The sequence below is a fragment of the Pongo pygmaeus genome, chromosome 2, assembly GCF_028885625.2.
Source record: "Pongo pygmaeus isolate AG05252 chromosome 2, NHGRI_mPonPyg2-v2.0_pri, whole genome shotgun sequence".
Taxonomy (NCBI): domain Eukaryota; kingdom Metazoa; phylum Chordata; class Mammalia; order Primates; family Hominidae; genus Pongo; species Pongo pygmaeus.
Window position 1 is genome coordinate 144,750,086 of NC_085930.1, and position 25,634 is coordinate 144,775,719.

The 25,634-nt window shown below is 39.7% G+C and overlaps 1 protein-coding gene across 5 annotated transcripts in view; it reads left to right on the forward strand.

Moving 5' to 3' along the window:
* PPP2R3A (protein phosphatase 2 regulatory subunit B''alpha) overlaps positions 1 to 25,634 on the forward strand; it is a 181,546-nt gene that overhangs the window by 117,143 nt on the left and 38,769 nt on the right. For 3 of the 5 annotated variants that reach the window (XM_054480612.2, XM_054480613.2, XM_054480618.2), the window contains 5 exons: positions 4,562 to 4,610; positions 7,253 to 7,342; positions 18,679 to 18,854; positions 19,941 to 20,059; positions 22,885 to 22,991. In XM_054480612.2, the coding sequence (XP_054336587.1) occupies positions 4,562 to 4,610; positions 7,253 to 7,342; positions 18,679 to 18,854; positions 19,941 to 20,059; positions 22,885 to 22,991 (541 nt within the window). Of the gene's footprint in view, positions 1 to 4,561; positions 4,611 to 7,252; positions 7,343 to 9,174; positions 9,376 to 18,678; positions 18,855 to 19,940; positions 20,060 to 22,884; positions 22,992 to 25,634 lie in introns of those variants that run through there. The other 2 variants (XM_054480616.2, XM_063662184.1) reach the window with 1 other exon arrangement.

The following is a 25,634-nucleotide window of genomic DNA, read 5'->3' on the forward strand; positions in this document are numbered from 1 at the left end:
TTGAATCATGGGGGTGGGTCTTTCCCATGTAGTTCTCATGATAGTGAGTAAGTCTCATGAGAGCTAATGGTTTTATAAAAGGGAGTTCCCCTGCACATGCTCTCTTGCCTGCCACCATGTAACATGTGCTGTTGCTTCTCCTTTGCCTTCTGCCATGATTGTGAGGCCTTCTCAGCCATGTGGAACTATGAGTCCATTAAACTCTTTCCATTATAAATTACCCAGTCTCAGGTATGTCTTTACTAGCAGCATGAGAACAGACTAATATAGTAAATTGGTACCAGTAGCATGAGGCGCTGCTGTAAAGATACCTGAAAATGTGGAAGGGACTTTGGAACTAGGTAATAGACAGAGGTTGGAACAGTTTGGAGGGCTCAGATAAAGACAGGAACATGTGGGAAAGTTGGGAACTTCCTAGAGACTTGAACGGCTTTAACCAAAATGCTCATGGTGATATGGACAATAAAATCCAGGTTGAAGTGGTCTCAGGTGGAGATGAGGAACTTGTTGGGAACTGGAGTAAAGGTCACTCTTGCTATGCAAAGAGACTTGGCATTTTGCCCCTGCCCTAGAGATCTGTGGAACTTTGAACTTGAAAGAGATGATTTGGGGTATGTGGTGGAAGAAATTCCTAAGCAGCAAAGCATTCAAGAAGTGACGGTGCATAAAAGTTTGGAAAATTTGCAGCCTGATAATGCAGTAGAAAATAAAAACCCATTTTCCGGGGAGAAATTCAAGCCCACTGCAGAAATTTGCATAAGTAATGGGGAGTCAAATGCTAATCACCAAAACAATGGGGAAAATGTCTCCAGGGCATGTCAGAGACTATCATGACAGCCCCTCCCATCACAGGCCTGGAGGCCTAGGAGGGAAAAATGGTTTTCTGGGCCAGGCCTGGGGCCCCCCCTGCTCTATGCAGCCTCTGAACATGGTGCCCTGCATCCCAGCTGTTTCAGCTCCAGTCATGGCTTAAAGGGGCCAACATACAGCTCAGGCCGTTGTTTCAGAGAATGCAAACCCCAACCCTTGGTGGCTTCCACGTGGTGTTGGTTCTGTGGGTACACAGAAGTCAAGTACTGAGATTTGGGAACCTCCACCTAGATTTCAGAGGATTTATAAAAACACCTGGATGTCCAGGCAGAAATTTGCTGCAGGGGCGGAGCCCTCATGGAGAACCTCTGCTAGGGCAGTGTGGAAGGGAAATGTGGGGTTGAAGCCCCCACAGAGTCCCTACTGGGACACTGCCTAGTCTGGAGCTATGAGAAGAGGGCCACCATGCTCCAGGCCCCAGAATGGTAGATCCACCAATAGGTTGCACCATGCACCTGGAAAAGCCACAGATACTCAATGCCAGCCCATGAAAGCAGCAAGGAGGGGAGCTGTACCCTACAAAGCCACAGGGGTGGACCTGCCCAAGGCCATGGGAACCTGTCTCTTGCATCAGTGTGCCCTGGATGTGAGACAGAGTCAAAGGAGATCATTTTGGAACTTTAAGGTTTAATGACTGCAGTATTGGATTTCGGACTTGCATCGGGCCTGTAGCCCCTTTGTTTTGGCTGATTTCTCCCATTTGGAACAGGTGTATTTACCCAATGCCTGTATCCCTGTTGTATCTAGGAAGTAACTAACTTGCTTTTGATTTTACAGGCTCATAGGTGGAAGGAAGTTGGGTTGTCTCAGATGAGACTTTGGACTGTGGACTTTTGAGTTAATGCTGAAATGAGTTAAGATTTTGGGGGGACTGTTGCAAAGGCATGATTGGTTTTGAAATGTGGGGACCTGAGATATGGGAGGAGCCATGGTTGGAACAATATGGTTTGGCTGTGTCCCCACCCAAATCTCATATTGAATTGTAGCTCCCATAATCCCCATGTGAAATGGGAGGGACCAGGTAGGAGTTAATTGAGTCATGGGAGCGGGTCTTTCCTGTGCTGCTCTCATGATAGTGAGTAAGTCTCATGAGAGCTCATGGTTTTAGAAAGGGGAGTTGCCCCACACACACACGTGCTGCTGTGTAAGATGTACCTTTGCTTCTCCTTTGCCTTCCACCATGATTGTGAGGCCTCCCCAGCCATGTGGAACTGTGAGTCCATTAAACCTCTTTCCCTTATAAATTACCCAGTCTCAGGTATGTCGTTATTAGCAGCGTGAGAACAGACTAATACAGATGGGGTTTCACCTTGTAGCCCAGGCTGGTCTCAAACTCCTGAGCTCAAGCAGTCCATCTGCCTTGGCCTGCCAAAGTGCTAGGATTACAGGCATGATCCACCATGCCCGGCCCGATTTAATATTAACTAAGCACCAAGATACATTGATTCATTGTTCTCTGATAAGATTGTCCCTGTTCTGTCCTTAAATGCCTTCTCAGGCACTGTTGATTTTTAAATGGTACTTTAGCTTATTAGATATAGCAGAGTATGAATCTTAAATAAATGCGTTGAATTTTGTTTTTGTTTTTTGGTATGGCTGTTACTAATGGTATGCATCTTAAGAAAAGGCTCATCAGGCAGGGGGCAGTGGCTCATGCCTGCAATACCAGCACTTTGGGAGGCCACGGCGAGTGGATCACTTGAACCCAAGAGTTCGAGACCAGCCTGGGCAACATGGTGAAACCCTGTCTGTACAAAAAATACAAAAATTAAAAATTAAAAAATGTTTTTCAAATGACAAAATAAATACAAATATTAGTCGGATGTGGTAGCACATGCCTGTAGTCCCAGCTACTCAGGAGGCTGAGAAGGGAGGATCTCCTGAACCTGGGGAAGTTAAGGATGCAGTGAGCCATGATGGTGCTGCTACACTCCAGCTTGAGCGACAGGGAGACCCTGTCTCAAAGAAAAAAAAAAAAACAAAGGTTTGTTGTATATGATGTCAGGTTTCATAGAGCTTTGCGTATTTAAGAAAGAAAGTTGGCCAGGCGCGGTGGCTCACGCCTGTAATCCCAGCACTTTGGGAGGCCGAGGCAGGTGGATTACTAGGTCAGGAGTTCAAGACCAGTCCGACCAACATGGTGAAACCCCATCTCTACTAAAAATACAAAAATTAGCTGGGTGTGGTGGTGCGTGCCTGTAATCCCAGCTACTCGGGAGGCTGAGGCAGGAGAACCGCTTGAACCCAGGAGGTGGAGGTTGCAGTAAGCCAAGATCACGCCACTGTACTCCAGCCTGGGTGACAGAGTGAGAAGGGGCCACTGAATACTCCATAATTATCCACTCACCAGACTGTCCCTAATGAGACAACATAGAATAACATGATCTTCAATTTTAGGAAGCTAAACCTTCCCAAGCTAAAAAATGCCTTTAAAAAAAGATTTTGGCTTTACAATTAAATATCCTTGCCTTCCCTATATAGCCCTCTTTTTTTCTATCTAGTACAAATTAACCCCATAAACCAATGTTCAGCAAAATATAGAAGGTCTTTATATAAGCTTTGGTGTGTGGCCAGACACAGCTGTGCCAATACACATATTCCCAACTTTCTCTGGCCAAACCAATTTACCTTTATGCTAACTGTACCTAACTATGTGCAGAAGAATTCGATGCTGATAGCTGCTAAGTCCCTAATGTCCTTATCGATGTCCCTGAAATTTTAGTGTGTGTGCCATTGCCTGGGGCATCTGTTAAAAGAAAGAACAGGCTGGCCATGGTGGCTCACGCCTGTATTCCTAGCACTTTGGGAGGCTGAGGTGGGCAGATCACCTGAGGTTGTGAGTTCGAGATCAGCCTGACCAACATGGAGAAACCCTGTCTCTAATAAAAATACAAAAAAATTAGCCAGGTATGGTGGCGCATGCCTGTAATCCCAGCTACTCGGGAAGCTGAGGCAGGAGAATCACTTGAATCCAGGAGGCGGAGGTTGCAGTGAGCCGGGATCACACCATCGCACTGCAGCCTGGGCAACAGGAGCAAAACTCCGTCTCAAAAATAAATAAATCAATCAAAGAACAGGTCTCTAGTCGTGTCTCTCTCTCTTTCACACCAACATGCTAACTTAAGCCATGATTGTCTCTGTGAATAAAACTTCCTGATGGAATTTCTAAAAATCTTACGTTATATCATGTTAAACCCTGGGCTTTTATAAAATGGGAATATAAGAAAAGTATGTTTGTAGTGTGTTTGAGTCACTTTTAAAAAAACTACTTGAAAGCATTCTCCATTGTTTTAACTTTGTTTTGTTTTATTTTACATTGTTTTAGGAGCTTACACAATCAGTTCCCCCTTGAATTTAGTTTAAGGATAAAATTTGTCTTGTTTATAGGAAAATTGGTCTCATTGGATAAGATCAATACAAATCCTATATATTTTTGTCTTAGCTGTCAGGATGTTCAGACCTAACTTAGCATTCAACTATATTAATACTTCCCAGATGTCAGCCACATTCATTTGCCTATTTTTTTTAATTATTTTAAAATTATGCGTAAATAAAAATATACTCACATTCTCATCATGGACGATGGTTATGGTTTAGCTTGTAGCTAGTGAAAAGCAAATTTGTGAAAAGTATTGCCTTTATGGCGCGTGTTTCTAACTAGCTTTGTAATATTTTTTTAATCTACATTTAGCTTCATCAAGCAGGATTATTGAAAGGATATTCTCTGGGGCAGTAACAAGGTAAGAAAACGTTTAATGCTGTGTTTAAAAATGAACTACAAGTAATACCATAACGATCTCATTTTAGCAAAGCTTTCTGAATAATTTGGCAGTGCTGTTGGACCAAATAATATCCTATAACATAGTTATGGCTTAATACAAGACAGTAATTCTTTTTTAAAAAAAATAATTTCAACTTTTCTGATTCAGGGGGTACATGTGCAGGTCTGTCACATGGGAACACTGCGTGATGATGATATTTGTTGTATGGAGGATCCTGTCACACAGGCAGTGAGCACAACACCCAACGTCCCTCAGCCTTCACTGTGCTCACTCCCTACCCACTTCAGCAGTCCCCAGTGTCCATTGTTCCCATCTTTATGTCCATGTGTACTCAATGTTAGCTTCCACTTACAAGTGAGAACATAGGGTATTTGGTTTTCTGTTCCTGTGTTAATTTGCTTAGGATGATGGCCTTCAGCTGCCTCCATGTTGCTGCAGGGACATGATTTCATAATTTTTATGGCTGCATAGTATTCACTGGTATATATGTACCACATTTTCTTTATCCAGTCTACTGTTGGTAGGCATCTAGGTTGTTTCCATGTCTTTGCTATTGTGAATAGTGCTGGATAAACGTACAAGTACATGTACCTTTGTGGTAGAATGATTTATTTTCCTTTGGGTATATACCCAGTAATGGGATTGCTGGGTCGAATGGTAGTTCTGTTTTAAGTTCTCTGAGAAATCAACTGCTCTCCACCACAGCTGGACCCATTTACATTCCCACTAACAATGTATAAGCATTCTCTTTTCTCCACAGCCTCACCAGCATGTGTTACATTTTGACTTTTTAGTAGTTGACATTTTGACTGTTGTGAGATGGTATCTTGTTGTGGTTTTGATTTGCATTTCTCTAATGATGAATGATGTTGAGATTGTTTCATGTTTGTTGGCTGCCTGTATGTCTTCTTTTGAGAAGTGTCCGTTCATGTCCTTTGCCCATTTTTAGATGGGGTTGTTTTTTGCTTGTTGATTTAAGTTCGTTACAGGTCTGGATATTAGACCTCTGTTGGATACATAGTTTGAGAATATTTTCTCCCATTCTGTAGGTAGTTTGTTAAATCTGTTGATAGTTTCTTTTGCTGTGCAAAAGCTCTTTAGTTTAATAAGGTCCCAATCATCAATTTTTGGTTGTGTTGCAAGTGCTTTTGAGGACTTAGCCATAAATTATTTGCCTAGGCTAATGTCAAGAAGGGTATTTCCTAGGGTTTTTTTCTAGGATTGTTATAGTTTGAGGTCTGATATTTTAGTCTTTAATCCATTGTGAGTTAATTTTTTATATGTTGAAAAGTAAGGGTCCGGTTTCATTCTTCTACATATAGCTAATCAATTATCCCAGCACTGTTTATTGAATAGGGAGTCTTTTTCTCGTTGTTTTTATCGACTTTGTCAAATATCAGATGGTTGTAGGTGAGCAGCTTTATTTCTGGGCTCTCTATTCTGCTGCATTGGTCTGTGTGTCTGTTTTTGTACCAGTACCATGCTGTTTTGGATACAGTAGCCCTATAGTGTAGTTTGAAGTCAGGTACTATGATACCTCTGGCTTGGTTGTTTTGCTTAAGATTGCTTTAGCTATTGGGGCTTTGTTTTTGGTTCCATATGAATTTTAAAATGGTGTTTTGTTTTGTTTTGTTTTCTTAAAAAAAAAAACTTGTCTGTGAAAAACGACATTAGTTTAATAAGAATAACATTGAATCTGTAGATTGCTTTGGGGAGTATGGCTATTTTAACGATACTGAGTCTTCCTATCCATGACCATGGAATGTTTTTCCATTGGTTTGTGTTATCTCTGATTTCTTTCAGCAGAGTGTTGTAGTCCTACCTGTAGAGATTTTTCACCTCCTTGGTTAGCTGTATTCCTAGGTATTTTATTTTATGTGTGTATGGTTATTGTAAATGGGATTGCATTCTTGATTTGGCTTTCAGCTTGAATGCTATTGGTGTGTTGAAATGTTACTGATTTTTATACATTGATTTTGTATCCCGAAACTTTAATGAAATTGTTATTAGTTCTGAAAGCCTTTTGGCATAGTTTTCAGGCTTTTCTAGGTATAGAATCATGTTGTCAGCAAAGAGAGATAATTTGACTTTTCCTATTTGGATGTGTTTTATTTCTTTCTCTTGCCTGATTGCTCTGGCTAAGACTTCCAGTACTATGTTGAATAGAGTGGTGAGAGTGGTCATCCTTGTCTTGTTCTTGTTCTTAAGGGGATTGCTTCTAGCTTTTGTCCATTCAGTATAATGCTAGCTGTGTGTTTGTCATAGACGGCTCTTATTATTTTGAGGTATCTTCCATTGATGCCTAACATGAGTATTAATCCTATATCTAAATACAGGTAACAGTATTTTATCCCAGTGATTATTTGCATTCATATTAAAAACCAGATTTCTTTTCTTCATATTTGCAAATGCCTTCTGGTTTTACCCTCTAGGCCTTTGAAAATAAGATAGGCTGTGGAAGGGTTGCCCTTTATGAGGCATTTAGCATTATAATTTAAAAAAATTTTAACTGACATATTACTTTATTTCTTAGCCTATCATCCTGATAAATGGTTCTGAGTAATTGCTCAGGAAATTTTATAACCATGTGTTTTCTTCAGGGGAAAAACAATACAGAAAGAGGGAAGAATGAGCTATGCAGATTTTGTTTGGTTTTTGATCTCTGAAGAAGACAAAAGGAATCCTACCAGGTATGATTTCTGAGTTTCCTTTGCCAAGATGTTAAACACATGCACAAAGCTTGAAAAAGTCATGGTGCATATTATACCTAGTGAAGCCAACTCAACCTGGCAATACTAAGATGAATTAGACTTAGTTTCTTCCGTCTCGGAGCTCTCCGTCTCAGGAGATTGGCACTGAATCCATGTTCATGGCATATCAAGAGAAGTGCTGTTACCCACAGAAACAAAGGTGAAGTGACATGTAAGCTGATGACAAGTAGGGCTAGTAAGCATTCATGTGGAATATGGGCATAGATGCTATGAATTACTTGTTTTATCATCTTACTGGTTAAATGGTAAACCATTACTATTAGAGAGGGAAAGCAAATTGTGGATGACTAGTGTATAAGAACACATCCTCAGTCTGCCAGTTGAAATCATCTATGCTTTTCCTTGGCACTCCCAGACATACCTTGATTGGAGTTATTAATGTACACATTTCTTTCTTTCCATGTCTTGTTTAGGCAAAAAATCTAGATGCCTCGCTTCTTATCCCTGCTTTGTGTAACACAACACACTGTAGTTTGTGCTCAGTACCAAGGGAGGGAGGGGTTATAGACCTTGATGGTACTTGCAGGTATAACTAACTCAACTATCTTAATATTGGTTCGAAAAGTTATCTAAATGTTGTATATGTCCAGGTGTGGTGGCTCACATCTGTAATGCCAGAACTTTGGGAGTCCAAGGCAGGAGGGATTGCTTGAGGCCTGGAGTTTGAAACCAGCCTAGGCAACATAACAAGACTCCATCTCTACAGATAAATGTTTTAAATAGCTGGGAATGGTGATGCACACCTGTTGTCCTAGCTACTCGAGAAGCTGAGGCAGGAGGATTGCTTGAGGGCAGAAGTTTGAGGCTGTAGTGAGCTAGGATCATGCCATTATACTCCATTCTGGGTATAATGAGCAGGACACCAACTCTAAAAAAATAAATGTTGAATATATTGTTTAGAAGATGTTGAAATAAAAATAAGTCATTTCTTGGAGAGCTTGTTAGATTATTTTTAAATAACTTTGTTTTCCATTTCAAAAGTAATAATTTATTTAGAAAACATGAATGAGCAGAAGAAAAATAAATTTTAATACCAGTAATTTTAATACCCAGAAAAAAATATTAAAAGTTCATATATATGCTACTCCTTTTCATATACAGACAGAGTAGAGTATCTCTTATCTGAAATTCTTGAGATCAGAAGTGTTTCAGATTTTGGATTTTTTTCAGATTTTGAACTGTTTGTTATACTTACCAGTGAGCATCCCAAATCTGAAATCCAAAATGCTCCAGTGAGTATTTCCTTTGAGTATGAGTTTTGAGTGTCTTGTTGGTACTCAAAAAGTTTTGGATTTTCAGCTGGATTGCAGTGGCTCACACCTGTAATTTCAGCACTTTGGGAGGCTGAGGTGGGCAGATCACCTGAGATCAGGAGTTCGAGACCAGCCTGGCCAACATGATGAAACCCTGTCTCTACTAAAAATATACAAAATTAGCCAGGTGTGGTGATACATGCCTATAATCCCAGCTACATGGGAGGCTGAGGCAGGAGAATTGCTTGAACCCAGGAGGCGGAGGTTTCAGTGAGCTGAGATCGCACCATTGCACTACAGCCTGGGTGACAAGAGCAAAACTCCATCACGAAAAAAAAAAAAAATTAAAGATCTAAATGAAATGAAGACATCCCATGTTCATGGATCATTGTTAAGATGGCAGTAATTCCCAAACTGATCTACAGATTCCTAACAAAATACTAGTTACTTTGAGTCAAAAGCTTTTTTTGGTTTTGATGGTTTTTATTTTTTTTCCAGAAATGGAAAAGCTGAATATTGAATTCCTATGGAAATACAAAGGGACCACAGTAACCAAAACAATGCTGAAAAAGTACAGAAAAAATGTAGGACTCATACTTCCCTATTCCAAAATATTTCACTACAAAGTGAAAGTAAACAAGACTGTGTGGTACTCGTATCATGATGGACATAAAAATAAACAAAATTGAATTGAGAGTTCAGAAATATATCCTCACATATATGGCTAATTGATTTTCAACAAGGATGCTGGATGCCAAGACGATCCAATGGGGAAAAATACAGTGTTTTTAATAAATAGTGCTGGAACAACTGGATATCGTACAAAATAATATTAGGTTGGTGCAAAAGTAATTGTGGTTTTTGCAATTTCTTTCGGTGGCCAAAACTGCAATTACTTTTGTACCAACCTTACCTTTGGACCCCTAGTTCACATACTACAAAAATTAAGTCAAGTGGATCACAGCCCAAAATGTATGAGCTAATGCTATAAAAAATTTAGAAGAAAATAGAGGAGTAAATTTTCACGACCTTGGTTAGGCAGTTTCTTAGATGTGACACCAAAAGCATAAGCATCAAAAGAAAAAGTCGATGAATTGGACTTCATCAAAATTTTAAATTTTTGGCTGGATGTGGTGACTCACGCCAGTATTCCCAGTACTTTGGGAGGCCAAGGCAGGTGGATTGCCCGAGCTCAGGAATTCAATACCAGCCTGGGCAACATGGTGAAACCCCGTCTCTACCAGAAATACGAAATGTAACCAGGCACAGTGGCACGCGCCTGTGGTCCCAGCTACTTGGAAGGCTGAGGTGGGAGGATCACTTGCGCCTGGGAGGCAGAAGTTGCAGTGAGTTGAGATCACGTCACTGTACTCCAACTTGGGTGACAGAGTAAGACCCCATCTCAAAAAAAAGAAAAAATTAATACTTTTGTGCGTCAAAAGATATGCTCAAGAAAGTAAAAAGACAACCCACAGCATGGAAGAAGATATTTGCAGATTATATATCTGATAAGGAACTTGTATCTAGAATGTATAAACACTTACAACTCAATAATAGAAAGACTGCCCAATTTAAAAAATGGACAAAGGATCTGAATAGACGTTTCTCAGAGAAGATATATGCATGGCCAATAAGCACATGAAAAGATGCTTGACATCATTAGTCATCAGAGAAGTGCAAATCAAAACCACAATGAGATACCACTTCACACTAGGATAGTTATCAAAGAGTCAGATAATAACAGGTGCTGCCAAGCAGGTGGAAAAATCGGAACCCTCATACATTACAATAGGAATGTAAAATGGTGCGGCCATTACGGAAAAGTCTGACATTTCCTCAAATGGTTAAACATATCATATGACCTAGCAATTCCACTCCTTAGGTATATACTCAAGATATATGAAAACATGTCCACACAAAAACTTGTACACCCATTTTCATAGCAGCATCATTCACAACAGCCAAAAGTTGGGATCAGCCCAAGATAAATGTGGTCTATTCATATAATCAAGTATTATATGGCAGTAAAGAGAAATGAAGTACTGATACATACTACACACGATTAGATCTTGAAAACCTTACGTGAAGTAAAAGATGCCAGTCACAAAACACCACATACTGTATGAATTCATTTATATGAGTTGTCCAGAATAGACAAATGTATAGAAACAGCAAATAGGTTAATGGTTGCCTAATCCGTGGAGAGCCTGTGGTGAAATGAGGAATGAGTGCTAATGGGTATGGAGTCTCTTTTTGTAGGTGATGAAAGTGTCCCTATATTAATTGTAGTGATGGTTATACAACTCTGTGAATGTTAAAAACCCTTGAATTGTACATTTTAAAAGGAACAATTATATGTGAAATATATTTCGGTAAGCCTGTTTAAAAAAAAGACTTAAAATACTAGAAAGTATGTTCTGTAAACAAAATGGAATTAATGTAGAAATCAGTACAAGAAAGACAACTGGAAAATCTCCACACACTTGGGTATTAAACAACACACTTCTAAATAATCTGTGGATTAAAAAGGGTGACTTAAGGGGAATTAAATATTCACGAAGTAATAAAGGAATGCTGCAAATAACATATACATACACAAATATGGTGACCTCAGTGAAGTGGACCAATTTCCTTTAAAGTCACAAATTAATAAAACTCACATAAGAAGAAATACATAACCTGAATAGTCAGATGTCTATTAAAGAAAATTGAATTCACAGTTTAGAACCTCCTGAAAAAGAAATCTCCCAGCCCTGATAATTTAACTGTATTCTTACAGTCATTTGAAGAAGAAATAATACCAAATTCTGCACCACGTTTTCCAGAAAACAGAAAGGGGAGGAATAATTCCCAATTCATTTTATAAACAAAACCAAACAAACACATACCAGAGAATAAAACTACAGACTGACATCCCTCTTGAATATAGACCCAAAATCAGTAACAAAATACTAGTAAGTCAAGGCTTAGTTCCTCAAACTTTCAGGTCCCTCTTCCAGAATCTGCAGATGCCCCAAGGGAAAGATGGTCCCAAATGCTAGGTGCCCCTCTCTGGATTTTCTTCTTCTAGATCTGGATACCATAATTCTTCACTGCCCTGTTAATTCTCCAGCATCTTTGAACTGTTTTTTTTTTTTCTATGGGGGGAGTTCCCCTCAATTTCCTCAGTGGAAGGCATGATCCTACTTAGGTAATCATTAGCAGAAGTGGAGCTCTTCAGATCAGTTTTTCACATCATGAGATCCATAACTGGATTCTCATAGAATGTTACCAACAAAGGTTTTTTGAGTCAAAAGCTTTCTTAGACCTCCTTCTTTGGTGCTCATTTTCTACCTTGCATGTTGCCTTTCTCCTAACAGCTCACATATTGAGATTCCATTCTTTGCCGGTGACTAGTATTTTATATGTAATGGCTTATTTAATCCTCATATCACTATGAGTTGAGGTGTCAGTGGTCCCATTTTTCAGTTGATGAAACAGAAGCTCTAAGAGACTGTGCAGCTAGTAAGTGTCCTAGCTTGGATTCAAACTCAGGTTTGTATCTCTCCCAAACCTGGACTCTACCACTATATGGCCTGTCATCCAGATGCCATTCATTTGCATGTCTACCTTCTTTCCAAGTAGACTGTAGACTCCCTAAAAGAGAGTTCTTTTTTGTGTCATGAAATTGCTTATTGCTTAAGAGAATCAAAATTAGGCCAATTATATAAGAAAATAACTACTGATTTTGCCCATTGATACTTGTTTCCTTAGTTTCTAGTGGCGCTTACTAGGTACCCTGCATGTTATTCTTAGTGGTTCACATTGCTTTACTAAAGCAGAGTGTGAGCAGAAAATAGTGTCCACCATTTTGGCAAAAATGTCAATACAGATGCTCCTCCACTTACAGTAGGGTTACATCCTGGTAAACCCAGCATCACTTGAAAATGTAAGTCAAAAATTATTTAATACACCTAACCTACTGAACATTATACCTTAGTCTAGCCAGCCTTAAATGTGCTCAGAACACATCTTAGCCTACATTTGGGCAAAATCATCTAGCACAAAGCCTACTTTATAATAAAGTATTGAGTATCTCATATAATTTATTGAATACTGTACTGAAAGTGAAAACAGAATGATTGTATTGGTACTTAAAGTGCAGTTTCTAATGAGTGCATGTGGCTTTCACACCATTGTAAAGTCAAAAAATTCTAAGTCAAACCATCATAAGTCGGGGACTGTCTATAGAATGAAAATCAAACTCTTATTTAAGAAAATGGAACAGGCACCACTTTGCAGAAATCGGGTTTCTGGCTTATGAATTACATGGGTTGAAAAAATGAATTTTGTAAAAAAAAGTAATAAATTCACTAAGGTGTGATTAATCCTGTGTGAAATACTACATACGAAATTAGGATCTAGAGTCTTTCCTATGCCTGGTAACAGAGGTAGATATGGGAAGAATCTGGGTAGATTGTTTTCTGTGGACAAACTCTTGCAAACCCTCTTTTAGTATGTCCTTTAATCTCTCTGTCCTGGTTTTTATCATATTCTGCTTCTACCTTAGTCATCTGGCTAGGTGTCATCTCCAGGAGCTATTTCATTCACCTTTGTTATGCCTAAGGGCACTAGGCCAGTGCTTTTCAGTAGTAAATAATAAAATATGTATATTGAATATGCAACAGAATATACATTTAATTACTGCCTAAGCAATAATGGAGTTTCCAATAACTTTCTTCTTGAATAGCATACAGGAGTTTATATTAGGGGTAAGAAATCACTGGCTCAGCACTTAATTGCCTTCAGTCCAAGGAAAGGACAAGAAGTAATCTTAACTCATGGCTGTAGTCCCAGCTACTTGGGAGGCTGAGGCACAAGAATTGCTTGAACCCAGGGGTGGGGGAGGAGGTGAGGAAGGTTGCAGTGAGCTGCAATCGTGTCACTGCACTCCAGCCTGGGCGACAGAGCAAGACTTTGTCTCACAAAAAAAAAAAAAGTAATTTTGTTTGTCTACAATTTTAGAAATATAATTTGTCATTAATATCATTATGCTTTGAAAAACCAAATATTGGTGGTAAATATAGCAGAAATCTAACACTAGTGCTCTCTGGTCAGTTATTCCTTCTGTGTTTTCTGTTTTCCAATTTTCCTACAATAAATAGTCAATACTTTTAGGCTCTGAGAAGATCAGTTAACTTTGGTAAGAAAAAAAAAGAAAAAGAATCTGCATTGAAAGAAACTTTAGAGAGTATCCAGTACTTTCAATAAGAAAATACCCTCTGAACATGTCCTGCATGTATTATCCATCCAGCCCCTGCTGCTAAACTTTTCAGGGACAGGTAACTATCCACCGAGGCAGCCTGTTCATTTTTCTCTTTTGTTCATTGATCCTTATGGTCTCCAATATTCAGAGAATTATATCTGATTGATCTACCACATCTTTCAGATATTTAAAAGCAGTTATGTGCCTTTGGCAAATATTCAGGCAGTATATCTATCTTTGCATTCTAACTTTCTTTCTCTCTTATGGGCTATTAACAAAGAACTGAAGGGTATGCTTTAGCTTTATTTATTTTAAAGAGAAGATTGTCTTAGTTCTTAATTGAAAATGCAAGTAACTAAAGTATTTCAGTTTCTATTTCACAGTAAAATAAGTTGTCTTTCACTTCAGTCCTGTTAAATCCTTGGTCAAAATCAAGATTTACTTTATTCCCTTTTGCCTGATTTTGGTTCTCTTAAGATAAGTAATGAGGAATTTCAAGACACAAAGAGATCTTAGAGGCCAGAGGCCACTCCCCTGCCCCTTTTGTACTAAAACCATTATTACTTTAAAAAAAAAAAAAAAAAAGTCCCAACAGTGTAACAAACAGATATTATTACATGTATTGCAGCCCTCTGCTTATGAGATGTAACTCTTCAAGGTTTTCGTCACAATCAGGAATAGTTTCACAGTGGGGCAGCATTCTGCCCCTTTTATATTCTGAAAGTAGATATGATATGACTGAACCTCACCATAGCCAACCTATTACCTCACATTCATTAGGTCCAATGAATGTCCCCCTTTGTTCTTTAATAATAACGTTAAACATCAAGTTGATACAATTTTTAAAATATATTTCTCAAAAAGACTTTGCCCAGTCTGGGCAACATAGGAAGACCCAATCTCTACAAAAAGTTTTTAAAAAATTAGCCAGGTGTGGTGGTACATGCGTCTGGTCCCAGCTACTCTGGAGGCTGAGGCAAGAGTCTCACTTGAGCCCAAGAGGTTGAGGCTGCAGTGAGCCATGATTGCAGTACTGCACTCCAGCCTGCGTAACAGAATGAGAGCCTGTCTCAAAAACAAAAAGTAAAAAACTTTTCAAGTATTACATGTTCAATTTTTTGCAATAATGTAAACTATATCTTTCTCAGAAAAGGTACACACAGATCTTAATGTGACTTACTTGAAAACAGTCAACAGTTACAACTTATTTTCACTTTTCTCTCCCCAAAGGAGATTTTCTTTTAACCATTAAAGGTGCGGTTCTTAATATGGTTTCAGGCCTACAAGTGGGAATTTGAACAGCAGTCTCCTAGAACCTTCTCTTGAAAAGTTTTACTTTGCCATGAATTTGTGGTTCTTTAGAAAAACATTGTTCCCTATTACCAATTAATGTTGTTGGCTTCATAAAGGAAATGAGAAATAATAACAAAGTATTAGAAACTGGAAAGCAAATAAACATAGCAGACTGCCTGAATCCTAAGCCAGCTGAGGGAAAAACCAAGAAGCAACCAGATATACCCAGCAAAACCTGCAGACATTCAGGATTTGGGGATACTAGGAACCTTCGAAGTGGGGGTGGGGTAAAGGTAAAGCCAAAAACAGGAGAGTTTATAGAAAGTTTGTTTAAATGAACAGTTGATCTTCCGGTCATGTCCTCTACTCTAGCATAAAACGGGTGCTTTATTCCCGGAAGAGTGTAAAACAGAGGGCCTCCGGACTGGGGAGCATTGGGCACAGTTGAGATGGGAATGCGATCTTGAAAACAGATAAAATGAGTGTGTGCATACTGAATGCTGAGACGCCCAGTCTTCATTCCTCACTCAGCTAACAGAATGCTGCCTACCTGCCCTGAACCTCCAAGCAAGAAACTGAAATGCTTTTCTGGGGAACTGACCTGCCCAAGAATAAAGACCTGAAGATTCGACACTGGGTCATCCCCAAGGAAAAAACCTAGCCCATTCATTTTACAGTAAAGCCCAGAGTCAACAAACCCACAGATCAGAACCTCCAATCAGCTTTTTAGCACCTACTCTCAAATATGAGCAGAGAACAGAGGATCACTAGATACCTGAGTAAAGCCTCTTGCACAAAAGATAAAGGCCAGACAAATAGAGGGGGAAAGATAACTTGGATGAAACAGACTTTCAGAGAAAATAAAACGTTAACAAGAAAAAAAACACAGTGATTAATATCCTCAGAGAGATATGAGAAGAAATTACAGTACAGGACATGAACAGAATGATACTTTTTATGAAAGGAACATTCAGGAAACCAAAAAGCTCTGAGCAATCAAAACTACAATAGCAGAAATAAAAAAAGAATGTTTAGAAGATAAAGCTGTGTAACCCTCCCAGAAGGAAACCCCCTCCCCCAAAAAAGATGAAGCAATAGGAAATAGAGACAAGATACAAAAATTGGAGAAACAGGTCAAAAAAATTTTAACGTAACTGGGAAATGAAATATGGTACAGGCCACATAGGTAATTTTAAAATTTAGCCACAATGGAAAAATTTAAAAATAGGTAAAATTAATTTTGTTGTATATCTGTTTTGTATTTGCACTGAGAAAACATCTCAAATTTGATTAGCCATATTTCAGATGCTCAAAAGGCCACATGTGGCTAGTAGCTATACCATTACTGGGCTATGTAGATCTCAATAACAGTTCTTAAAAAAAAGGAGGGAAAGGGCAGGGAAGAGAGATACAAACATTTTCAAGGACTGAAGGATTCAGTTTCCAAACTGAATAGGCTCTCAGAAAAGCCCAGCCAAATAGATGAGTTAGATCTCAACCAAGGCCATCATGATATTTCAAACTACTAAGGACTCAGAGAAACCTCTGCAGGCTTCTAAGAGGCAAAAAACAAAATGGGTTATAGTCAAAGGAATAGATACCAATAAAGCTTTAGTATTGTTTATCCATCAATACTGGATAAACAATGGATCAATACTTTTTAAAGTATGAGGGAAAAGGCCAGGCGCAGGAGCTCACACCTAAAATTCCAGCACTTTGGGAGGCCAAGACAGGAGGATCCCATGAGGCCAGGAGTTCGAGACCAGTGTGGGCAATATAGTGAGACCCTGTCTCTACAAAAAAAAAAAGAACTTTTATTATTATTATTATTAAAAATTAGCCAGGCTAGGCGCCGTGGCTCACGCCTGTAATCCCAGCACTTTGGGAGGCCTAGGCGGGTGGATCACCTGAGGTCAGAAATTCGAGACCAGCCTGGTCAATATGGTGAAACCCCGTCTCTCCTTAAAAAAAAAAAAAAAAAATTAGTCGGGCGTGGCAGCAGGCACCTGTCATCCCAGCTACTTAGGAGGCTGACGCAGGAGAATCGCTTGAACCCAGGAGGCAGAGGTTGCAGTGCCGAGATCACACCACTGCACTCCAGCCTGGGCAATAGAGTGATAGAGTGAGATGCCATCTGAAAAAAAAGAAAATTTAGCCAGGCATCGTGGCATGCACCTGTAGTTCCAGCTACTTGGGAAGATTGCTTGAGGCCAGGAGTTCAAGGCTGCAGTGAGCCATGTTGTGCCTCTACTCCAGCCTGGGCAGCAGAGTGAGACCCCATCTCTAAAGTTAAAAAATCTGAAGGCAAAACACCACAAACCTCTAATTCTGTAACTAGCCAAAATACCAACCATATTAGAGGGTAGAAAAAAGGCATTTCAAAGACCCAAGATCTCAAAAAATATACCTGCCATGCTCTTTGATTCAAGAAGCTACTAGAGAATGCGCAGAGTAACAAAATAATGAGGAAACAAAGAATGAGGAAAACGCGAGAAACAAGAAATAGGAGAAAGGTGAAAGGAATCCCTGGATGAAACTAAGCGAGGCCTAGAGACTAAGCAGCCCAGATTAGAGTAGGTCAGAAGGAACCAAGGAAGACTTCATCAAGAACATGCAATTGACAGAGCACCTCATGGGACTGAGTGTGGATTTAGACAACTGGCAGAATTTGGGTGTTGAATTAGTAGCAAGTACACAGAAAACTAAGCAAATAGATAAAAGAAAAATATAAAATTATAAATTCTGAATGTTGAGCAAGTTAACTGTATTAAGAGGATGAGAAGGGCATGTAGGTAAAGTGGTGACAAATTATAAAAGAACTAAAGTTCAACTTTCATAGTGTGAAATCTACTTTTTGTTTGGTTGGTTGGTTGGTTGGTTGGTTAGTTGGTTTTTTTCTTGAGGCGGGAGTCTCATTCTTTCACCCAGGCTGGAGTGCAGTGGCACAGTCTTGGCTCACTGCACCCTCCACCTCCCAGGTTCAAACAGTCCTCCCACCTCAGCCTCCCAAGTAGCTGAGACTACAGGCATGCACCACCATGCCCAGCTAGTTTTTCGTATTTTTAGTAGAGAGAGGGTTTCACCATGTTGGCCAGGCTGATCTCGAACTCCTGACCTGAAGTGATCTGCCCACCTCGGTCTCCCAAAGTGCTGGGATTACAGGCATGAGCCACCGCGCCCGGCCTCTAAAGTTCTGAAAATAAATACAAGAAAGGAGCGATATAGATGTGTTATCTGAAAATAGGAAGGTAAAAAGCAAAATAATCAGGGTTGAACATGGTTGGTTCTGGGTGGAAAAATAAAGGGAAGAAGGGGTCTGCCATTTTCTCTAACAAACTTTGTAAAACTATATCTAAGCCTGAAGTGTACGTAATATGTAACTTTTACTTTAAAAGAAACATACTAAATCTGGATAAATAAAAGGTCTTTACCAGGCCCATGATAATGATGTCCTTATCACCTAGCATTGAGTATTGGTTCCGCTGCATGGATGTGGATGGAGATGGTGTACTCTCCATGTATGAGCTGGAGCACTTCTATGAGGAGCAGTGTGAACGGATGGAAGCCATGGGAATTGAGCCCTTGCCATTCCATGATTTACTGTGCCAGATGCTTGACCTAGTGAAGCCAGCTGTTGATGGTGAGACCAAGCAATGGGACATTTGCACTGTTCACCTATGTATCAGAGGGGGGCAAAGAATCCTAGATTGTCCTAAATTATTTAACATTTCAGAGTCTTGATAGAAGACTTCCCAGGACAGAAGTGTTTAAAGTTTCTCCTTGACTATTAGTGTAGCAACTTTTTTTTTTTTTTTTTTTTTTTTTTTGAGATGCAGTCTCGCTTTGTCTGCTAGGTTGGGATACAATGGTGTGATCTCAGCTCACTGCAACCTCCGCCTCCTGGGTTCAAGTGATTCTCCTGCCTCAGCCTCCCAAGTAGCTGGGACTACAGGCGACCGCCACCACGCCCAGCTAATTTTTGTATTTTTAGTAGAGATGGGGTTTCACCATGTTGGCCAGGCTGGTCTCGAACTCCTGACCTCAGGTGATCCACCCACCTCGGTCTCCCAAAGTGCTGGGGTTACAGGCGTGAGTCACCATGCCCAGCCTTAATGTAGCAATTGATGGCAAGTCTGCTATTTAAGAAATAGGATTTTACACCAGGCACAGTGGTGTGTGCCTGTAGTCCCAGCTACTAAGGAGGTTGAGGTGGGAGGATTGCATTATGATTGTTCCTGTGAGTAGCCACTGCACTCCAGCCTAGGCAACACAGCGAGACCCTATCTCTTTTTTAAAAAGAAAATGAAAGCGGGGTTTGGGGGATGAAAGAAGATTTTTCCTTAGACACAGAAAGCACGTGAGGAGAGATGGGGAGGGACTGCTTGATGGGCACGGAGTTTCCTTTTGGGGTGATGATATTATTACAGAACTAGATAGTGGTAATAGTTGTACAACATTGTGAGCGTACTAAAAGCCACTGAATTGTGCACTTTAAAATTGTTTAAATGATGAACTTTGTTAGTGAATTTTACCTCAATTTAATAAAAGAAATGGGTTTGAGAAATTGATACTCTTGAAAAAAGAAATGAGATTTAAATTTTTTTATTCTGAAAATAGGACTTTTATAATAAACATATACCTATACTTTTAGATGTCAGGGAAAGTTTTTTTCTCTTGCCAAAACAGCTCTTGATGAAATTTACCAGATTTGTTTATTTTTATGTAGGCAAAATAACTCTAAGAGATCTGAAGAGGTGCAGAATGGCTCACATCTTCTATGACACTTTCTTTAATCTGGAGAAATACTTAGACCATGAACAGAGAGATCCCTTTGCGGTCCAGAAGGTAACAGTATAATTTTAACTTTTATTTGAGGGCTGCAGTATCGGGGGCTGTGTGTGCTACATATTAAAATGGTCTCTGCATGCTGGAATTTCAGTAAAGAGGTAACATTTATAACATTTCATTAAAGACTAAAAAGAGACAATAAAGGACCTCTAGAGCACATGTCTCTCCACAGCTGATCGTCGGGTCTAGGTAACCTGTGTCTGTGTAAGCACTTTCTACTGAGCAGACTCTATAGCTCATCTACTAATACACAAACTGGAAACAAAAGAGTAGTTTTGGAAAAAAAATTGTCCTTCTAACTTTTAAAAATATATCAATAGGCACATCTGTATTAGAAACTATATTGGCCTTGATTCACTGGTACCATTCATTTCCAGGATTCCATGGTAAGTAGCTTTCCCCATCACGGTAAAAAGTAGAGTTCTCCATGATAGAAAACCTTCAAATAATATGACGCCTTTTCACATGTTAATGATTGCTGTTCATGGCTATCGGTTTTGAATGCATTCTACATCTGAATAAAGCTGAATATCCTTCCCCAGACACACAAACCTGTGGACCCTCAGAAGACCCTATACATACGATCCATGTTAAAAATAAAAACAGTGTCACCCCTTGTTCTTACCATTCCTCTAAGAAGTAAAAATTATGTGAAGAACAGACTGTTGCAGTTGAGTAACAGTGAACTATAAGAAGCTTTTGCATTCTTTTTTCTTCTACATGTTCCATAACTGTTTGACCTAAATAGTAGTAAGAATATGATCACCTTCTAAATAAGATAAATAAGAATTTATCGCCTTCCAAAAACAAATATTCTGCAGCTGATCTCAGCATATCAAGTTGCATTATCGCTGGTTTAAAGTCTGTTTCATTGAATTTAACATGCTCCATAATTTTATATTTGTTTGTTTCTTTCTTTGTGTGTATGTGTGTGTGACGGAGTTTCGTTCTTGTTGCCCAGGCTGGAGTGCAATGGTGTGATCTCGGCTCACCGCAACCTCCGCCTCCCGGGTTCAAGTGATTCTCCTGCCTCAATCTCCCGAGTAACTGGGATTACAGGCATGCACCACCACACCCAGCTAATTTTGTATTTTTAGTAGAGACGAGGTTTCTCCATATTGGTCAGGCTGGTCTCGAACTCCCGACCTTAGGTGATCTGCCCACCTCGGCCTCCCAAAGTGCTGGGATTACAGGCGTGAGCTGGCTGCGCCCGGCCTGTTTTATATTTCTCTAAGCAAAAACAAAACCCCAAACATTGCCAGTTGTAAGCCTATAATGCATTGCAATTTCATAAATGTTGGAAGGCTAGAGATGGGGTCTTAAAAGGAATTAAATATAGTAATTAATAGTGGTCATTGTTTAGGAACTTAACATTATTCTTGGCATAACTTACTCTAGACCCTAGGGCAATACTAACTCATGTTCGGCTTGGAAAGACATTTTATCTGAAACATAAAATTTCAAGAAAATTCACAAAAGTGTGTGGTCTTTTCCCTCTTCACTTATTTTCTTTGTGTTACCATTTTTACTCTAAAAAAATTACCTTTAAATTTTACTTTTCTTTATAAATGGTATAATTATTGATATTTGTTCTGATCTACAAAGAACATTATTAGTCAGTGCTTAATAAATTCTGTGCACTGTGTTGAAGAGATACTGGATATATGGAGATGGCAGAGATACAAGAACAAAAGGTGGCAACTGAAGTATCTACATTAGGGAAAAGGGAGTGATATGGAGAGAAGGGCTGTTTCCAGGAAGGTATCACAGACAACATGGTATCTGAGTTAGCTTTTAAAGAAAGAACAAAAATTTGCCAGCGAATGGGGGCTTGGGGAAGGTACATTTCAGGCGGGCCTGTGGCAAACCACAAGTCACTACAGGTGGCTGCTGTGCAAAGTGCCAGAGGAGAGGGGACCAGAAAAATGTCTCTGATTACAAGGCTAAAGAATCTAGACTTACCAGGTGCTATGGCTTGTGCTTGTAATCCCAGCTACTTAGGAAGCTAAGACGGGAGGATCACTTGAGGCCAGGGGTTCGAGACCAGCCTGGGCAACATAGTGAGACCCTGTGTCTACAAAAAAATTTTTAAATTAGCAGGGCATGGTGGCATGCCTGCATTCTCAGCTACTTAGTAGGTGGAATGCCTGTAGTCTCAGCTACTCAGTAGGCTGAGGCAGGAGAATCACTTGAGCCCAGATTTTGAGGTTAGCAGTAAGCTATTGTTGCACCACTGCACTCCAGACTAGGCAACAGAGTGAGACCCTATGTCTTTTAAAAGAAGAGTTGGAATCAGCCAGCCACGGTGGCTCACGCCTGTAATCCCAGCACTTTGGGAGGCTGAGGCAGGCAGATCACCTGAGGTCAGGAGTTCGAGACCAGCCTGACCAACATGGCGAAACCCTGTCTCTACAAAATACAAAAATTAGCTGGACATGGTGGTACTTGCTTGTAGTCCCAGCTACTTGGGAGGCTGAGGCAGGACAATCGCTTGAACCCAGGAGGCAGAGGCTGCAGTGAGCTGAGATCGTGCCACTATACTCCAGCCTGGGTAACAGAGTGAGATTCTATCTCAAAAAAAAGGGAAAGAAAAAAATGGAATCTATACCTAAAAAACCTAGCAGCTAAACAGTTATAATTTTGCCATTTGAGGTGTAGAAAATTACCTTAGGAGTTTTACCTTAGCACCTCTTTTAAACCTGCTGAAATGAAACATTTTTCAGGTAGGATTTTTTCAGCAGTATACATTTGTGTGATGATCTATCTCCAATTCTTTGCCTTTGATTTTTTTTGTTTCTTGTGGCTGTCTTCTTTCCAATCAGGATGTTGAGAACGATGGGCCTGAGCCCTCAGACTGGGACCGGTTTGCCGCTGAGGAGTATGAGACTCTTGTTGCAGAGGAATCTGCCCAAGCACAATTCCAGGAAGGGTGAGTGAGTTTCCCTATGTCTTGTAGAATTTTTAACAGGAATGCGCATGTCCAGAGTATTAAAACCCTCTTACAAAATCCTTTTCTATTTTTTCCATTTTTGAATAGCATAAAAATGTGATTTAGCCAACTTTAGTTAAATGATTATTTTTTCCAGCAGTCTTCACTCATTTCCTGATAGAGTCTTCTCATGTCCATTTCCTTTAATGAGTCTCATCTTTCACTGGAAACCAGGATCACTGAACAATCAAACTACTGTTTTAGTGATATTGATAAACCCTGTACATAAAGGAGGAGGCTAAAAGAACTAAAGCTCTGGCCGGGCACAGTGGCTCACGCCTGTAATCCCAGCACTTTGGGAGGCCAAGGCGGGCGGATAACCAGAGGTCGGGAGTTTGAAACCAGCCTGACCAACATGGAGAAATCCTGTCTCTACTAAAAATACAAAAAAATTAGCCAGGTATGGTGGTGCATGCCTGTAATCCCAGCTACTTGGAAGGCTGAGGAAGGAGAATCGCTTTTACCCGGGAGGCAGAGGTTGCAGTGAGCCGAGATTACGCCATTGCACTCCAGCTTGGGCAACAAGAGCAAAACTTCGTCTCCAAAAAAAAAAAAAACTAAACCTCCTTCAATAATAATAAAGATGATCATGTTTAGAACAAATCTTTATTATACATGGTTTTGTTCAGGAAGTAACTTCTACATGTATTTCTACTAGTCAGGGCATAATTCCATAAAGGGACCATGTTAAGAAATTTAATTATCCAAGAATTTGACTCCTTGGATCACTTCAGCAACTTTATAATTTGCTGGTTTTTTCCATCATCTTCTAGTAACTCCTTTTGTAATTCTTCTAATTCTTCCTTAGTCATAGCTTCTGTAAAGGCCTCAATTAATCTTTCTCATTAATGTAGTGTACTTTTTGAACAGGCACTATTCATATGATATAATATTCAAAGAAACAAAAGAAATAGTAAAAAGTTTCCTACTACCCACTTCTCCTCCCCAGAAGCAACAAGTGTCATCATGTTCTTGCTTACTCTTCCAAAGAGCCTCTCTCTCCATCTATCTATGTATATTTAGAAAGATACATGAATTTTTTTTTTTTTGAGACAGAGTCTCAAATGGGATCTCTGATGTGGTCCATTCAGGTCAGCCTCCTGAGGCATAGAGATAGGGGAAGAGCAGGTCTAGAGGGATAAACAGAAACTATCCAGCCCCATAGATAAAGTCAAATAATCCTCAATATAGATTGTACCATTTTATACCTCTACCATTAAATATTATCTATCTTTTTTGAGGGTGCTGAACAAGCCATCAGCAAGGCGCTGTCTTTCATTGAGAGATTTCTTTAACCTGCTTAGCCACAAAACTAGGATTTCATTTTTATGGCGATGACCTGGAAACCCTTAAAATCATTCATCGTGCACTCAGTATCTTAAGCCTGACTGCATCAGAATATAGGAAAATGGATTCACAAGCATGATTTAAAGGTTTTTTTGGCATTGAGCTTCCATACTAGGAATTAGGGTTAGCGTACCAATCTTAAGAAGCAACACTGCTGTAGTTAAGAATATGTGTGGATTGGCCAGGCGCAGTCACTCGTGGCTGTAATCCCAGCACTTTGGGAGGCTGAGGCAAACAGATCACTTGAGCTCAGGAGTTCAAGACCAGCCTGGGCAATGTGGCGAAACCCCATCTCTACAAAAAATACAAAAATTAGCCAGGTGTGATGGTGTGTGCCTGTAGTTCCAGCTACTTAAGAGGCTGAGGTGGGAGGATCACTTGAGCATGGGAGGCAGAGGCTGCAGTGAGCTGAGATTATGCCATTGCACTCCAGCCTGGCCTGCAGAGCTAGCTAGACCTTGACACACACACACACACACACACACACACACACACACACACACACACACACACACACACACACACACACACACACACACACACACACACACACACACACACACACACACACACACACACACACACACCCCAAGTGTGGATGTTTATAATAGTGAAAATTTGGAGGCAATCTAGGTATCTAATGGGAAGATTAATAAAATTATACTACATGTACCCAGTACAGTTCCATTAAGCATTAAAATCATTTTGTGGATGTATACTTCCGGACTTTAATTAGGAAAAACGGGATGAGGAAGAAGACTATGAAAGATCAAGTAAAATGTAATAGAAAAGAAACAAAAAAAGTATCCAAAAGAAAATTAGGTATAGGTAAGGAAAGCAGATGGGATCTTATTTATGTGTTTTAGACAAAAGAATATATGAAATAGTAAAATATATTAAAAGACAATAGAAAAGCTTTTTTGAAATAAAAGAAAACCTGAATAGGAAAGGTCAGAAATCACACCATATCCAGGAAATACTGATAATGAATAGTGATGGACCCCAGATTTGCATTGTGAATTTACTAGAACTCAAGGATGAATAAAGGTTTATCATTGGGTTTTTTTTTTTCCAATTTTAAAAATTCAAGTCACCAGACAACTGGTAAAAAATAAATAAATAAATAAATCAGCATGCCTCAGTAAAATTGAATACTGAAAGACCATGAAACAATGTTTGCAACTTCCTCAGAGAAAGAAGCTCTATACCCAAGAATTTTATACCAAGCCAAGAGGG